Genomic DNA, 19,202 nt, shown 5'->3' on the forward strand with positions numbered 1-19,202 from the left:
ATCTTATCTTCAGCCCTAAAATCCTGAAACACATTTTTTATATTTTTTTTTACATTATTTTTAACATATTGTCTTTAAAGGAGCTTAAAAACCGGTCTTGACCTAATTACAAATTCAAGGATTAAATAACGAACAAAAAACAATGGACTGATTAGAGCATCATTAGCATTGATGACATTTAAAAATGTCGCTAACAAGTATACCCTTGAACAGTTGAACAATAAAAGTCACTTAGTAATGGTTTGAGGCAGGGTTGCCTTCTGTTGTGATTTATCACCATTTCTAGTGTTTTTTTTTTATATTGTCTAAACAAAAACAAATCACTAAATCAGCCCATAAATCACTAGATTATTCAAGAAAATCACTAAAATCCAGAGGTTCTTTTTCACCGGGCGGCAACCCGGGTTTGAGGGTTTCGTTCTCTAAACTGCAGATGATTTATAAATTTAATATTATTTATTTCACTTACTTTTTTGTAGTCAATTGGTCCTTACTTTTGACCAATGCAAGGTCCGTTTTATTTAAAGCAGATATACAAATTATAGGGAAATTTGGGAGGTCTCAGTGGCTCTAGCTGAGAACACTTCCTCCCCCCCCCCGCTGACGTTTCCTCTTTATGCATAGCATCAAACATCTTTTTTTACTGTTAAAAAAATAGTACTTGTTAAGAATCCAGAAAAACACGGGAAATACTGTATCGAGAGAGACCGAGATGCTTAATGAAAAACAGATTTTCGCTAGATGTGGGGTATTGCTCACTCCGTGACTAAGATTTAAACTTTAGTTCTTTGGGGTTGAAGGGGCAAAAGAAAGGCACCTAGGTTTGGTTAGGCTATGTATTTATTATATACTATGTTTTACCCCCCCCCCCCCTAATGTGCAAATATATAGCCCAAATTTGTTTCTGAACTATTATTTTTTCGTCCTATTTTGTTTTATTTCATTAGCATTAACGAAACTTCACTTCTCGCGAGTTTCTGGATTCTTAACAAGTACCAAAAAAATATGTACATATTTCTGAGAAAGAAGACAAATTTAAATACCCACTTCTCAAATTAATGGCTTTAAACAATTATAGCCAAAACTGCGTCATAATTCCGGATAAAACACGCAAATACCAACTTGGTAACAGGCGAATTGATGATTTCATAGCATTTTTTTTAGTTTATCACGCAATTTCAACATAAAGCCGCCGTATGTCACATATCAGTCTTCCAAGTCACGAAGAGTGAAAAAAAACCCAAATTAAAAGAACGAGAGTAAGCGTATTCACACCCTTATTTTGTTGGTATAATCTGTCAGGGGAAAGTTACAAGGCCGTACCCAGGATTTTTTTCGGAGGGGGTTTTACTAAAAAAAAAATTCGGGGGGGGGGGGGGGTAACACAAAAAAAAACACATACAAAATTTGTTTATATCCATTTTGGTTACGTTTTTACGAGTCAGACAAACATTTTTTTTGGAGGGGGGTCAAACCCGCCAACGCCCCCCCCCCTCTGGATGCGGCCTTGGAAAGTTAATATAGAAAGTTGCCATGTAAACAGTAATCCTCCCCCTTCCGCCCTGTGCAAAGACGGCCCATTGCATTCTATGAAATTTATTAAAAATAAAGATTAGAGGGAACCCCTTCCCCTCTAAGTGGCATCAATTCAAGTAAATACAGGGTTGGGGACAAGTGTGTTTTACAAATTCCAGGGTGTTGGTAGTTTTGTTTTATTTGATTTTTTCCAATGAAAATACCAAAAAGGGTAATTTTCAGTGAAAAGCGAAAATATATATATATATATTTGAAATTTAGGGGGCAAACCCTCCACCCTACCTCCCTCTCTAATTGGCATCACTACCTCTGCATGGGATTCGCGTGCTTAGAGTTGTAATAAGTTAGTTGGTAACGAACTGCAAGTAAGGAGCGTCTCGGCCCAATAGTAACCAAAACTAAAAACAGAATTTTGACAACAAAAGATACATCAACAGAATTGGCTTTTATGCTGATTACAAATATACAAAATTCATTAAGTTTAATGTTACCCATTGAAAGCTGTAAGCCTTAAAAAATTTGCCTGACTTTAGAAAAAGGAGAGAAACACCCCCAAAAAGTTAAGCGATCTTAATGAAACCGTCAGATTCAGCATGTCGAGAGCACTACTGTAGACTTTTTAAGCTCCTATCTGGATTTCCAAGGAAACCAGGAGGATTTCCAAGGAGGCGTCCTGAGCCTCATTTCACCATTGCTGAAAGGTTCAATAACTATACCTTTGGAGATGAGATGACCCACCAGAGTCCCTGGAAAAATTTTTGTAAGTTAAGCAGTTCAGTTTTCGCAATGTTCATATATAGTATTTTCCATTGGGAAATATACGTTTTTTTCTGGGGGGTGGGGGATTTTCTGCAGGAATTTCCCATGGGGAACATTCTTCTGTGGGAGAAAGGTTTCCAGTGGGATTTTCCACGATAAATTTTAAACGGGGGGGGGGGGATTTCCTGGCATGATTTAAAAAACGGTCAGAAATTAAAGAAAAACAGGTTATTTTAACTGAAACTAAGGAGGAACATTAAAACTTAAAACGAGCAGAAATCATTCAGTATATGAGAGGGCTGCCCCTTCCTTAACCATCGCTCTTTATGCTAAAGTTTTCTCATTTTTTTAAGAAAGACTGCTCAAAAGCTAGGGCCGCTGAATTTGAATGAGAAGTATTTTTAAAGAGCTTTGAGACTTTAGCGTAAAGAGTGGGGTATGAGGAAGGGGCAGCTTTCCTCATATACGGAATAATCTCTGATCGTTTTAAGTTTTAATGATGCTCCTTACTTTCAGTTCAAAAAACTCGTTTTTTTTCAAATTTAAATGCTCAAAGGTACGCAACTGTAGTTCCAGTGAGTCTAGTGAATTTTATTTTTTCCAAGGAATTTTATTCCATTTAATGTTGATAGTATTATCTAGGGAGTTGAAGACACGAGAGGACGTCCTTTGACCTAAAAACTGCTTATTGTGGTCATTATTATTACAGAGAAATTTTACATTGTATCTGGGAGGGAGAGCGGGTATGGAATTTATCATTTGACCTTTATTGAGAGATAAAATTTTTTGAGAGAAAATTCATTTTTATTAAAGACCAATATTCACAAAAAAAATCATATCAAACAGACCTACCACGCGAAAATCTATACAGTTTTGTTGTGGCAGGACTCACTATTTTACTCACTTACTACATATATATTAAAACAAAAAAAAGAATAATAATAAATGCAATCACATAAATAAATAAGAAATAAACCTCATGGAAACTGCGAACCAATACTTACACAAGATAGAAGACCGAATACAGCCCCCCCCCTCACCCATCCTTATTCATTACAAAATTCTTTTTTTCTATTTTTAAAAGAGGAGACACTCTCAGCCATCCTAGTGCTTTCCGGAAGACTGTTCCATACCGCAACACCCACATGCCTATTATGTCCCGTTATGAAATAAATAACTATTTTTAGGTTGTTCGGTCCCATCCTAAGCGTTTTTCTATCAAGGTTCGGACCCAACAGGTGCTCTTTGGAAATGGTCTTCTACCCTGACCCCCCCCCCCGTAATTTTTTGTTATGGTAGTGTTAACTCAAACTTATAATTCCAGTAAGTATTGAAAAGATACTTCCTTAAACTAATAAAGAACGTTCGAATTTGAATCCTCAGATAGCGCCTTGAATATAAAATTAACCAAGAATATTTTCAAGTTATTTAAAATAAAATTAACATTTATTTCTTTTGGTTTTGAAGCACGTCATCCCTTCTCATGTGAATATTAACAAAGTGAGATATTTACACAAGATTTATTGCTGTACTGCAATATTTCTTCTTGTGTATTTTGCCGTGTTTATTCTTCTTTTTGTGTTGTTTGAGTTCACATTAATTCTAAATGTAAAAAACCAGGTTTCTTGTTAACTCACGAATAAAGTATCGACACAGAAAAGCAGAGTTTTAATTGCAAAATATATCGTAACTCAAAAACTCGTCGTTTTTACTGGGTTGCTAATTCTCAAAAAAAGGACACAATTATGTTTTAAAACTGCAATTATTCATCTCTCCAGAAATTAGATTTCCTGGTCTGTCAAAAAATACTGCTACTAACATCTCGCTACAGCAAGCCGCCTTAAGCCAACACAGCTGCGCACACTCCTCCACAACCTATTCAAAGCTTCCATCTTCAACCCCCTCTCCCATGAGGGTTCCAATTTTTTTTAAATCCTTACTTATGACCTCTTTCCACCCCATTCGGGACAACTTGCCTTCCGTTTGGGCCCGAAAGGATGGTCAAAAAGCGCAATCTTTGGCAATCTATCAGACTTCATCCATGAAACATGTCCTAGCCGTCACAAAATACGTCAAACAAATAGAATAATGGAATTATAGCACACTTTTTAGCCCAGAAGCAGGCCTGATGTAGGACAATAATCTCTATTTTTCTCGGTGGTAAATATCAGACAGTTCGTGGTAAGTAAGGAACGACTCGGCTCAATAGAAACCGAAATTCTAAAAAACGGAATTTTGATATCAATAGATACGTCAAAAGAATCAGCTTATTATGCTCATAACAAATATGTAAGATTCATGAAGTTTAGTGTTACCCATCAAAAGTTACGAGCCTGAGAAAATTTGGCTCATTTTTGAAATAGGAGGAAAATGTCTCCTAAAAGTCAAGGAATCTTAATGAAAATCACACCATCAGATTCAGCATATCAGAGAATCCTACTGTAGAAGTTTCAAACTCCTATATGTAAACATGTTGAATTTTGCATTAAAGAGCAAGGTATTGAGGGGGGGGCAACCCCTTCATATACGGAATAAATTCTGTTACTTTTTGGTTTTAATGTTGCTCCTTACTGTCAGTTAAAAAACTGTTTTTTTTATTTAATCAGAAAACAGAAATGAGCAGTTGCTAAACTATGATAGAATGCTGAAAACTAAAAATTTATAACTTTCATTGCGTTATCAGCGTATTAAGCAAGATCCCTGTGAAAATTTACGATAAGTGAATTAAGCCTACTTGATCTTCAAGATAATTTCTAGAACATAATGCTGATAGACAAGAGGAACTCTCAACTTCAAGTCACGTGACTTCATCTAACCAGAAAGAAAAAGAAAATTACTTCCAGTACTTCCCGCTAAAGTGTTATTTAATTCCATCGGTTTATTTTTTAACAGAATTTCGCAAGCCAATGACACTATTCATTAAGCGTTTAACAGACAGGGAAGCCAATTAAACACCCCCCCCCCGTTCTGGTATGTATTGTTACTATGTCAAATTCAGAAGCAGCAAAAGAACACAGAACCTGATGAGCTTTTCTTTTTGGAATTTTTTGTTTTTGAGTCATATTACTTTTTATAAGTAAATTTTCTGTTTCTCTGCGATCAAACCCTACAGAACAGGAATAAAATTCTGTTGGTGAGAGTAGGGATTACAGTAGTTGATTTTAGAAAACATTTCTTTGCATTTGCCTAATACGGGACATATGATGTACATAAGAAATATGGCGTGGTCTATTCTGAGGGAGGTTCAGAATAGAACCTCCATTATACGATTCAAGTCACGTGAACCTGGAAAAACACAGGAGACTATTTTTTAGAGGAAAAATCTGGTAAGAATAAATTTTAAAAAGAATAACCCAATAAGTCACATACAAGATGTTTAGGGGTCGCCAACTTTTAAAAATCCCGTGCACCTGAGGGCCCGTACTAAGCGTGGCGAAAGTGCACCAAGCTTGGCGGGGATTGTGCCAAGCTTTGTGAAACTTTGTCACATGTGGCACTCCAAGAGTTACCCCAGGTGGGTGGTGGAATGGACAACCCCTCGCATGATGCATACGACAGTTTGTTTAAGAAACGCAAGTGTCAATCAATGGACAGTGACAAAGATCCTGATAATCAGTATAGAATTAGAGGGTCATTTTTTGGGATGAGAGGGGCAAACATAACTGTAGAAAGGAACCTTAAGATATGCTTATGGTTTGCAATTTTCTAGTCTTTAACAGCAGCGTAGCTATTTCAGCTGCATCTATACAAACAAAATATCTTGTAAACTCACCCCGAACATTCTTAATGAAATCTTCCAACTTCATTCTTCTTTCGGGTTTCAAATTCGGCGTATGCAAATCTGTATTCAACATAATAATCGCAAAGGCTAAAATGAAAACTGTGTCCGGATTCCGGAGTTTTCCTACGACATCCGGATTGCAATAACAATATTTTTGACCAAACACTTCCATCAATCTCTCAATCTTCTGGGCTTCACCTGGCATGCGAAAATAGGTCTGGAATTTCCGTAAAGCCACGTCAATTGGCAGATTTGATAGATCGAGTTCTTCGGCAAAACACCTGGAAATTTAGAAAAGAGGGGGGTTACCCACAAATACATATAGAACATAATCATCAACTTTGACACGCAGATTTTGTTTCCATGATCGTCGACCTTTCACCAGTTATTTCTAGTGGTGTTTTGAACTTGCACTGTAAACTTTGACACGACTGGAAATAACAAAGCACGGATCAAAGTCAATTTTAGCGGAGGGGGAAATTATAGGAGGTCCAAATATTGATTATTATTCAATTGTTTAGTGAAGAATGCATGAAAATGTATAATTTTACAAAGATGATATTAACTTGTATTTATTGGGCTTTGATACAAAAAAAATACATAAAAAATGCATCCACTTCCATTCAAAATATTTCTGGCCCCCTATATCCATCTCGGCAGCCAACAGTGCCTTGTAAAAGAGCCAAATAAATCGAAGTTTATTATCCTTTATGATATAATTCATTCTGTAAACGATGTTTACGCGGCTTTAACACTGCGTGCATAATTTTCTATGTTGACCGGTTAAGTTACGTTACGTTCAGCATAACCTTTCACACTTCAACAAATCCTTTCCCACTAAAAAAACATAAAAATTCATAATACCATCATAATCATCGTCTATGATCATCAGAATCATCATAAGCAAACTATTTAAAAATTAAAAACGTGGAATGGAGATAAAGATTCAAACTCTGACCAAGCCTGAAATGCTTTCAAGGAACGGTTTATTAATTCATTTTCAAATTTATTAATTGTTCATCCAGAGATTATATTTTGTTGGTGATATGCAGATAACCTTTCCATAACGCAACATAAAGTCAAATAATTTGATATTATAAGTACAGCTTGAGAAAACTTACCACTGCCAACATTGCAGACAAAATTTGCTCCTTAAGATTATATAACGTAGCATAAAGTCTTAAATTATGCTAAGTGTGAAAGGTTTTATAGCATGGTGTGAACGAACCATCACACGATAACAAAAACTGCAGAAAAGAGTAATGACTTTAATATATAATCTTTCTGCTCAAGTTATTATGGATTCTGGAAGACCCCCCCCCTCTCTTTTAGACATTTTAGTTTAGGCGGTGCTTTCTATGTAAGCCTAGGGTAAAAAAAAGAAACATGATACAAACTTAGCCATCACTCCATCTGAGGGAAGTTAAAGGGGTGTTGCGTTTCAGTTTTAATTCAAAATGAAACAGTTTAACAGATGTATCCTTTGACACAGCACCGACTGATAAAAGTATAGTCTCTCACGAAAAAAAAATTTAAAAACAACATTAGGGATAAAAGAATGGTAATAAATTAAGCAAGGAAGGGTCCCCGCCTATTTCGACATGACAATTAATTATACTAAATTATACATCTGATTATACATTGAAAAGAAAAAGGAGATTTCTATCACATAGTTCCGCAAAGGGACGTAACCACAGGATAGATACCGGGTTCGAACCTTCCCCCCAAAATATTTTTCAAACTCGTATATAGGTCGTAAAATACAGGTAAAAAGATTATTTCTCCTGGAAATTAAAAATATTTTGGTAAGCTCCTGAACGAACTTATTTGGTATTCCCCCCCCCAAAAAAAAAATCCTTCATGCGGTCCTGTTTCCGTATTAAAAAGTGTGCTTCAGTGGTTTATTTTTGTGACGTCAATCTTCAAATTTTTTTAGCCAATCACAACAAACCTTAAGTGTAGTCAGAAAGAGAAACCAAATAACCCCATAAAAAGAACTCAAAACCTGATTATTTTTTTGAATTTTTTAAATAAAAAAAAGAACAAAAGGTTTTTGAATCATAACATTTTTCACAAGTCAATTTTCCGTTTTTCCTGTCTGTTTCAATTTCAAAATCTGATAACAAAATAAACAAAGTTGATCAAAATTTCAATAAATAAATTTAATCAAATTAACTCAACAATGGAATGGAAAACATTTAATCAACTCAGCTATTTATTCTGGTTTTGAATGTCTTCATAACTTTATCTATCACAGCATTTAATGGAAAATGTATAATGTAGTTGCATTGAGCATAAATACATACAGCCAAGAACCCTAAGGGGAGGGGGCACCGAGAAATTCCTAGGTGCAGTTAAAAACACTCACTCATACTACCGAAATTTATAAAAACACCCCAACTAGATATATGGATTTTGAGCCTTTTCAATAGGTTTCCCTAAAAATAACTGTAGAAATGGGTCCAAAATAGGTCATAGTTCGATCCGGATTTGTTCCGTCTATGTCTCGTGTTAGAGGTATGATCGAAGGTACCACTCCACCCAAATCTAGGCTAGGGGCCAAAGTTCCCCCCCTTTTTTTAATGAAGATAAGAAAATATATTTTTCAAAACCTAGTAGGCTATGGGGCATTTTTTTTATGAAAATATAAAAACATGAGCCTGGGGGCAACATAATCTAGGAGCAATTCACCCCCACCCTAATTGGGTACTTTGGGAATAATAGTGAACGTTATTGAAACTGTAACATTTTTAAAGACATTTCTAAGCTCTTTCGTTAAATGAATTTTTTAGTTCCTTGTTAAGTTCATTATTTCATCCTCGAAGGTATGCTCTGTAAAAATCATAAACAAATTTTTGTTGCATTTGTTGCGTTTTGAAATCCTGATTCAACGTTTATATGAGTCTTAAAGATACTGTTTGTATTTAACAAGACTGTAAAAAGAAATACCCAAAATAATTAATAATAGTTTACATCAAATAATAAGTGAACTTACTGAAGAGCCGCCATGTTGAATGGATTTTGTAAGTTACCAAGATATTCCCCAATCATTTGCTTGGAAACTCCTTTTCTTGAAATAAGGAATTTGGCAACAGCATTTGGAGAATTTTCCAAAAATCCCTTTTGTATCAAGTAGCTAATCCCTCGCTCAGGTTTCTTATTGAATAAATTTAATCCAACACGATACTGTCTCTTCCGTAAACTTTCCAACACCTGCAAGTCAATCGCTCATTTAATCCTGTCCGTCAATAACATTAATTAGAACATGAATACTAGACTAATACTAAAGGCTCATACAGGAATCTACTCAGAGAGGGGGGGGCACTAGGCTAAGGTTCTTCAAACTATTAACAACAATACCCTGGATAAAGCCCTGGCTGGGCATATATACATTTTCTGGTGCCGTAGATGTTTTTAATCTAGGATCATACTTGCCCTTTTTATTGCTTGTTGAAAAAAGAAAGTTTTGAATAGCAATAAACAGTTTTGTACAAAAGTCGGATATTTGGTTTTTTATAAAAACAATAAACAAAGCTGTTAAAAAAGGAAAGCAGCAAGAGCATATCCAGGATGTTTTTAGGGTTACGCGAAAAGTGAAGTTTCGTTAATGCTAATGAAATAAAACAACATAGGATGAAAATATAATAGTTCATAAACAAATTTGGGCTACATATTTGCACATTCCGGGGGGGGGGAGGTAAAGCATAGCATATATTAAATACGTAACCTAACCTAACCCAACCTAGGTACCCTTTTTTTGCCCCTTCAACCCCAAAAAACTAAAGTTTAAATCCTTGTCATGAAGTGAGCAACACATCACAAGGCAGAGAAAACCTGTTTTTCATGTAACTCTTGGTATTTTTTATGCGGGCTTTCTCGCGAACTTACCGGTTTTTTAACAAGTACCGGTATTTTTTTCGGAGGATGGAGGGTTTACAAGAAACTTAAAAAAACGTATCAAAATTTGTTTAAATGCATTTTTGTTACGTTTTTACGAGTCGTAATAAATTTAGGGGGGGGGTTCAAACCTCGTAACTACCCTCCTGGATACGGCCTTTGAAAGCGACAGCAGTGAAAATAAATCTAAGAGCAGGTTAAATGACACCGCATACGAAAGGATTGCCCCAACCCTCAGTATACAACTACACATTAGAAGTATATCAGGGTGATTCATGAACTTACCCTATTCCTGAAACAAATTCAACCTTTAAAATACCTTCGAGGATGAAAATATTTATTAAATATGTCTCAACTTAAGAAGGCTTTATGCCCCCTTCAACTAGACAAAACTAAACAAAGAAGAGAAAATAGACTAGATCAGAAGGGTGTGAGCTCTGCTATATCCTAGTAGCTTTAAAAGTAATCAGTAACTGAGCTTGCTTGAGTTTTTTTTTAGAGAATTTAAATTGTATACCAAATTTATTGATTTCATGGCCAGTGAAAGACTGTCGAGAGTTTTATAAAACAGCCTTGTATTTTCAAAAGATGCTTAAGAACTTTTTAGCCCCAATCCTGTTTTGTTGCGTCGGTTTTGTGTTTTCAGTAGAGCTCTGGTTTTTCAGAATCCTACCAACCCAGGCAGGGCCGTATCCAGGATTTTTTTTTCCGGGGGTAGGAGGTTTAGAAAGATTTTTTTCGGGGGAGGGGGGTATACAAAAAAAGTTTTCGGGGTGGGTTATAAAACACTTTAAAAAAACGAATCAAAAATTTGTTTATATTCATTTTTGTTACGTTTTCACGAGTCCGATAAACATATCGGGGGGGGGGGATTCCAACCCCCTAACCCCCTGGGTATGGCCTTGAACATAGGTATTGTCAAGCCAGTTTTGCAGATATAAGTTGCACAAACTGCAATGCAATAATCCTTGTTCATTTTAGATTCCAACAAAAAAGTGTTTTTTTATTAATCAATTAAAATAATTATAATTAATTATAAACAAGAAAAAAGAGATTATGACAAAATGCTTACATTCATTCCAAGTGGCAAATAGCAAATAGTGGCTTTACTCATATTTATATTGATTAGTTTTAATCTGGCTGTCAAAGTGATAAGGCTTTGGAAATATTATTGCCACACTATGAAATATAATATAACAAATACACCTTAAGTTCAGTTTGTGTTGGGGTTCTGTGGAAGTGAAGGATAATGTCCTTCACTTCCAGGATAGTATCCTAACGCTCCTGCCTTCCTCCCTCTCCTTCACCTTAAGTACATTTTGTATTGGTGCTCTGTGGAAGTGAAGGATATTATCCTTTACTTCCAGGATAATATTCTAACGCTCCTGCCTTCCTCCCCTCCTTCACCTTAAATACATTTTGTGTTGGTGCTCTGTGGAAGTGAAGGATAATGTCCTTCACTTCCAGGATAATATTCTAACGCTCCTGCCTTCCTCCCTCTCCTTCACCTTAAGTTCATTTTGTGTTGGTGCTCTGTGGAAGTGAAGGATAATATCCTTCACTTCCAGGATAATATTCTAACGCTCCTGCCTTCCTCCCTCTCCTTCACCTTAAGTACATTTTGTGTTGGTGCTCTGTGGAAGTGAAGGATAATATCCTTCACTTTCAGGATAATATGCTAACGCTAGTGCCTTCCTCCCTCTCCTTCACCTTAAATACATTGTGTGTTGGTGCTCTGTGGAAGTGAAGGATAATATACTAAAGATCTTGCCTTCCTCCCTCCCCTTCACCTTAAATACATTTTGTGTTGGTGCTCTGTGGAAGTGAAGGATACTATCCTTCACTTCCAGGATAATATTCTAACGCTCCTGCCTTCCTCACTCTCCTTCACCTTAAATACACTTTGTGTTGGCGCTCTCTGGAAGTGAAGGATAATATCCAAAAGTGGGTGGCTGATGATTTTTTTTATACCACTTAAAATGAAAATGTGCCCTTGATATTTTGTAGATTTTGTACCTCTGTTGGTCCTGGTTCCCTGGCTGTCCCCAAAATCGTGTCCCTTTTGATAATTCACGTGTTCAATCTCTTTACTTTTCGAAGCCATATATATGGACTTTACTCATATTTATATTGATTAGTTTTAATCTGGCTGTCAAAGTGATAAGGCTTTGGAAATATTATTGCCACACTATGAAATATAATATAACAAATACAGACTTTTCTTTGCTATCTTATGGTGAAATTTACTTTATTGTATAATTTCTCTTAAAGTGACTCATGAATGATCATTTCATTATTTCTTTTTCTCACAATAATCGATCTCTAATTTTGATGAAAGTGATGTGATATGACAAATGTACTGATATGCATAAGTTCCTAAGGTTGTGAAGACCTGGAAAGCCTTTTTTGACAAGAAAAGTGTCATATTTTACCGATTTTTTTGCCTTCTAAGGGGCAGGGCAAACATCAGGAAGTCTCGGATCAAAAATATAGTCTTTCAGGCACCACCTCCCCTCTCAGCAAAACAAAAACAATATTCTCAGAATAATTTTGGTCATCCGTGGCCATTATGTGACATTATATATAATGTGGCATTGCTAGGTTGCATGAAACATTGTGGCATTGTCTTTTTGGAACAGTAATGCACAGGAAAGAAGACATCTAGTAATTCCACATATGTCAGCGAAATATCAAAATAACCATATGGTGCATTTAGATCAAATTGTGTTTTGATTTTGGACAATTGGCTCATGACAACAAATCTTTTTTGAGATTTTTAGAATAAGACATATTGAAGTCTGACGTCTTTTAACCTGATTTCTAGTGTATTCATTAAATGTTATATTTCACGAAAAAAAATGTTTTTTTTGCGTTTGAAGTTTTTGTTTTAACCTGATAACTCGTTATGACTCGAAAAATAACGAAAAATAATCTTTCAAATAAGTTGGTGTGCTGTTGGGACAGCAGAATATTATCCTGGAAGTGAAGGACATTATCCTTCACTTCCACAGAGCACCAACACAAAATGTATTTAAGGTGAAGGAGGGGGAGGAAGGCAGGAGCGTTAGAATATTATCCTGGAAGTAAAGGATAATATCCTTCACTTCCACAGAGCACCAATACAAAATGTAATTAAGGTGAAGGAGAGGGAGGAAGGCAGGAGCGTTAGGATACTATCCTGGAAGTGAAGGACATTATCCTTCACTTCCACAGAACCCCAACACAAAATGAACTTAAGCTGAAGGAGAGGGAGGAAGGCAGGAGCGTTAGAATATTATCCTGGAAGTAAAGGATAATATCCTTCACTTCCACAGAGCACCAAGACAAAATGTACTTAAGGTGAAGGAGAGGGAGGAAGGCAGGAGCGTTAGGATACTATCCTGGAAGTGAAGGACATTATCCTTCACTTCCACAGAACCCCAACACAAAATGAACTTAAGGTGAAGGAGAGGGAGGAAGGCAGGAGCGTTAGAATATTATCCTGGAAGTGAAGGATATTATCCTTCACTTCCACAGACCCCCAACATAAAATGTAATTAAGGTGAAGGAGAGGGAGGAAGGCAGGAGCGTTAGAATATTATCCTGGAAGTGAAGGAGATTATCCTTCACTTCCACAGAGCCCCAACATAAAATGAACTTAAGGTGAAGGAGTGGGAGGAAGGCAGGAGCGTTAGAATATTATCCTGGAAGTAAAGGATAATATCCTTCACTTCCACAGAGCACCAATACAAAATGTACTTAAGGTGAAGGAGAGGGAGGAAGGCAGGAGCGTTAGGATAATATCCTGGAAGTGAAGGACATTATCCTTCACTTCCACAGATCACCAACATAAAATGTATTTAAGGTGAAGGAGAGGGAGGAAGGCAGGAGCGTTAGAATATTATCCTAGAAGTGAAGGATAATATCCTTCACTTCCACAGAGCACCAATACAAAATGTACTTAAGGTGAAGGAGAGGGAGGAAGGCAGGAGCGTTAGGATACTATCCTGGAAGTGAAGGACATTATCCTTCACTTCCACAGAACCCCAACACAAAATGAACTTAAGCTGAAGGAGAGGGAGGAAGGAAGGAGCGTTAGAATATTATCCTGGAAGTGAAGGACATTATCCTTCACTTCCACAGAGCACCAACACAAAATGTATTTAAGGTGAAGGAGGGGGAGGAAGGCAGGAGCGTTAGAATATTATCCTGGAAGTAAAGGATAATATCCTTCACTTCCACAGATCACCAATACAAAATGTACTTAAGGTGAAGGAGAGGGAGGAAGGCAGGAGCGTTAGGATACTATCCTGGAAGTGAAGGAGATTATCCTTCACTTCCACAGACCACCAACACAAAATGTACTTAAGGTGAAGGAGAGGGAGGAAGGCAGGAGCGTTAGGATATTATCCTGGAAGTGAAGGACATTATCCTTCACTTCCACAGAACCCCAACACAAAATTTATTTAAGATGAAGGAGAGGGAGGAAGGCAGGGGCGTTAGAATATTATCCTGGAATTGAAGGACAGTATCCTTCACTTCCACAGAGCACAAACACAAAATGTACTTAAGGTGAAGGAGAGGGAGGAAGGCAGGAGCGTTAGAATATTATCCTGGAAGTGAAGGATATTATCCTTCACTTCCACAGAGCACCAACACAAAATGAACTTAAGGTGAAGGAGAGGGAGGAAGGCAGGAGCGTTAGAATATTATCCTGGAAGTGAAGGACATTATCCTTCACTTCCACAGAGCACCAACACAAAATGTACTTAAGGTGAAGGAGAGGGAGGAAGGCAGAAGCGTTAGAATATTATCCTGGAAGTAAAGGATAATATCCTTCGCTTCCACAGATCACCAATACAAAATGTACTTAAGGTGAAGGAGAGGGAGGAAGGCAGCAGCGTTAGAATATTATCCTGGAAGTGAAGGACATTATCCTTCACTTCCACAGAACCCCAACACAAAATGTATTTAAGATGAAGGAGAGTGAGGAAGGCAGGGGCGTTAGAATATTATCCTGGAAGTGAAGGATAGTATCCTTCACTTCCACAGAGCACAAACACAAAATGTACTTAAGGTGAAGGAGAGGGAGGAAGGCAGGAGCGTTAGAATATTATCCTGGAAGTGAAGGACATTATCCTTCACTTCCACAGAGCACCAACACAAAGTGTATTTAAGGTGAAGGAGAGTGAGGAAGGCAGGAGCGTTAGAATATTATCCTGGAAGTGAAGGATAGTATCCTTCACTTCCACAGAGCCCCAACACAAAATGTATTTAAGGTGAAGGGGAGGGAGGAAGGCACGAGCGTTAGAATATTATCCTTCACTTCCACAGAGCACCAACACACAATGTATTTAAGGTGAAGGAGAGGGAGGAAGGCAAGAGCGTTAGAATATTATCCTGGAAGTGAAGGACATTATCCTTCACTTCCACAGAGCACCAACACAAAATGTACTTAAGGTGAAGGAGAGGGAGGAAGGCAGGAGCGTTAGAATATTATCCTGGAAGTGACGGATATTATCCTTCTCTTCCACAGAGCACCAACACAAAATGTACTTAAGGTGAAGGAGAGGGAGGAAGGCAGGAGCGTTAGAATATTATCCTGGAAGTGAAGGACATTATCCTTCACTTCCACAGAGCACCAACACAAAATGTATTTAAGGTGAAGGAGAGGGAGGAAGGCAGCAGCGTTAGAATATTATCCTGGAAGTGAAGGATATTATCCTTCACTTCCACAGAGCACCAACAAAATGTTCTTAAGGTGAAGGAGAGGGAGGAAGGCAGGAGCGTTAGAATATTATCCTGGAAGTGAAGGACATTATCCTTCACTTCCACAGAGCACCAACACAAAATGTACTTAAGGTGAAGGAGAGGGAGGAAGGCAGCAGCGTTAGAATATTATCCTGGAAGTGAAGGAGATTATCCTTCACTTCCACAGAGCACCAACACAAAATGTACTTAAGGTGAAGGAGAGGGAGGAAGGCAGCAGCGTTAGAATATTATCCTGGAAGTGACGGATATTATCCTTCTCTTCCACAGAGCACCAACACAAAATGTACTAAAGGTGAAGGAGAGGGAGGAAGGCAGGAGCGTTAGAATATTATCCTGGAAGTGAAGGACATTATCCTTCACTTCCACAGAGCACCAACACAAAATGTATTTAAGGTGAAGGAGAGGGAGGAAGGCAGCAGCGTTAGAATATTATCCTGGAAGTGAAGGATATTATCCATCACTTCCACAGAGCACCAACAAAATGTTCTTAAGGTGAAGGAGAGGGAGGAAGGCAGGAGCGTTAGAATATTATCCTGGAAGTGAAGGACATTATCCTTCACTTCCACAGAGCACCAACATAAAATGTATTTAAGGTGAAGGAGAGGGAGGAAGGCAGGAGCGTTAGAATATCTGTGAGATTTAAGAGATTACGAATAACCCTGACCCTTAGGGCTCCCTTTATTCATAGGAGTTTTCATTTCCATCCGCCGTCATTTACGAGGGTTGTTAGCGCTTTTTAAAAATTTCGGAGTTTATTCTCGCGATAAACTTTTACTACTATTTAATATTCATCATTCGCGGATAATCCATGAACAAAACAAATATTTCTCGCTAAACACTTTGTTTCAAAATAGGTTTTTAAACTTTCGGTTACTATATAGGTCTGTTTCGCTCTTTACTAGGATGATCTGGGTTACGCCCACAAATACAACTATTTGATAACCAGTTTTATAAGTGCTACTCTTGAACTCCCAGAGGAATAGAGAAAAGTAAAAATGCTAATATTTGACAAGGGTTTAACAATAGGCAGAAAGGGGTGGAGAGGTTTCGGAAACTCCCATTTTGGGATTAGCACACCTTTAACGGTACTATTCAAGTGATTTATTGTTCAGTTAAGAATATCATTCATTTCAGCTTCAAGAAATGACACAGTAGCAAAAACTTACCAATAAATGAAGAGCTGTGATTTATGAGAATTGGATAAAAGATAGAAATTTAGTGGGGGAAACGAGATTTATGGATAAAAAAAGCAATATGGAAGTTCTATAGGCTGAACGAAGTTACTAAACTTTAAAGTGATAATGGTTCCTTGAAATGTTAAGTAGTCAAATAATCATACAAAACATTGATACAGCTTTATGTCACAGACATTTTGCACAGGACAAAAACTTCTTGATTGACTTTGAAAATTTGATTCACTTTTTGTCAAATGAAAATTATATATATATATATATATATATATATATATATATATATATATATATATATATATATATATATATATATATAATACACTTATACATATCTGTACCTATTATAAGATCAAGCGTGTTTACACTTTTTTCTTTGCACCGAGAAATAAGCAAAACTAATCAAGCTAGAAACATTAAATTTTAGGCACAATGATTTTAGAACCATGAGATTAGACATTGGCAATAAGAATCCAAAGATATAGGCTAAATTAAAAAAACATCAATGTGATGTCTTGATGACAAGCGTTTAAAGACTGAAGGTCTAAGCCCATTTTTTGCGAGAGAAGAAGACCCAAAGGAGCGGAGGGAGGTGACAAAAAGTATATACATATATATACATATATATATATATATATATATATATATATATATACATATTTTTTTTTTTTTTTTTAGCCAAGTAATTACCGTAATACATTTTATATATATATATATATATATATATATATATATATATATATATATATATATATATATATATATATATATATATATATATATATATATATATATAATGTATTACGGTAATTACTTGGCTAAAAATATATATATATATATATATATATATATATATATATATATATATATATATATATATATATATATCTGCCCCTAAAACTGATGCAAAGACCACACCCCATCCTCCCATAGCTTTTTTCCCGACCTCTGCCTCCTTTCCCTTATCCAGGAAATATACCAAGTCGACACGGCCTTATTTTCAAGAGATTAATTATAGCAGTCTCAAGCTAGGAGCTCAAGGACTATATCCAAGGGTAGATATTGTCTAAGTACATCCCCCCCCCCCCAATAAAGCCATCTTAAGATTTACTAATAATTGCGATAAATTAATTTTGTTCAATGAATTGTAATAAAATCTTAGCAAATATTTGGGTTGCACTATCCAGCGTGGCTAAAAAACTGCATTTAGAACTCAATATATGCATACGAGGTGCACACGCATCGTTGCGTTACTTTTTTGTTAATTTCACAAATACATCATAGAATAGCTTTACCTTAGTGTCCACGGGTGGATTTTCCCCAACGTTTGCATAGATGGGGGGTAGGAAGTGTGCATTTTGTACAACTGAATCATGGAGATATGGTGATTGAGTGTAACTTAGCTCTTCATGGTATGATGAGTTGTTCAGTCTTGACTGATCACCTGATATCTCATGGAAGTCAGACTAGAAGAAATAAACTTAAATCAACATTTTTTTTTATAATATATCAATGCGTTACTAATGAGACCTCAGTTTTGGAGTGTTATAATCAAGGTGTTAAATAAAGGATGCGATTTTCCCACTGATAGAATATATTTGTTAAATATGTTACGGATTTAGATAGATAATAAAATAAGTTTACGGTCAAAAGCTATCCATTTGCTGTGCCAATTCGTCAACAAAATAGGATATCCATCTTATCAACAGGCCGAAGCTCCAGCTTATTTCTCTATCAGTGCACCAAACCTACATATATACAGGTAGGCCTAAGAACAATTGATTTTCTTTTCAGGATAGGGTGTAACTTGAACAAAAAGACAAAAATAGGAGAATTGCATTGAAAAATAGAAGAAATTACAGGTAGATTATAAGAAATAATCAACCAACAAGAAAACCATAAGAAGCTAAACACAAGAAATACAGGTCTATGAAAATACAAAAAATATTTTAATTTTTGGACTCATCAAGCTCCAAGAACACATGCTATGCAAAGACACAGGGAAGTATGATAGGGGGGAGGGCTAGCGACTAGCCCTCCAAATCCTAAATTTTCCTGAATTTCTATATACTGTTTATTAAAGTTATCAAATATTTTTCTTTTTTCTATTGGCCTGACCTATATTTCTATATTTAATATTTACTATATTTAATACTTAGGTTTAATGTTTTTATATCTTTAATAAGATATAAAGTATCGTTTTCTATATTTAATATTTTTTTTGTTGCCCTAACCCCTCCCTAAAGAAACGCTTCGTTCGTGCCTGAACAGACTTAAATATATCTAAG

General features: G+C 36.3%; 1 protein-coding gene across 9 annotated transcripts in view; it reads right to left on the reverse strand.

The window, feature by feature from the left end:
- Positions 1 to 19,202, reverse strand: part of siz (Brefeldin-resistant Arf-GEF family protein schizo) — a 373,423-nt gene that overhangs the window by 31,208 nt on the left and 323,013 nt on the right. For all 9 annotated transcript variants that reach the window (XM_089100396.1, XM_089100403.1, XM_089100402.1 and 6 more), the window contains 3 exons: positions 18,210 to 18,380; positions 9,072 to 9,289; positions 6,068 to 6,357 (listed from right to left, as the gene is read on the reverse strand). In XM_089100396.1, the coding sequence (XP_088956522.1) occupies positions 6,068 to 6,357; positions 9,072 to 9,289; positions 18,210 to 18,380 (679 nt within the window). The remainder of the gene's footprint in view (positions 1 to 6,067; positions 6,358 to 9,071; positions 9,290 to 18,209; positions 18,381 to 19,202) is intronic.

This window comes from Artemia sp. Qi Xiang Cuo, chromosome 14 (genome assembly GCF_049724085.1).
Source record: "Artemia sp. Qi Xiang Cuo chromosome 14, ASM4972408v1, whole genome shotgun sequence".
Classification (NCBI taxonomy): domain Eukaryota; kingdom Metazoa; phylum Arthropoda; class Branchiopoda; order Anostraca; family Artemiidae; genus Artemia; species Artemia sp. Qi Xiang Cuo.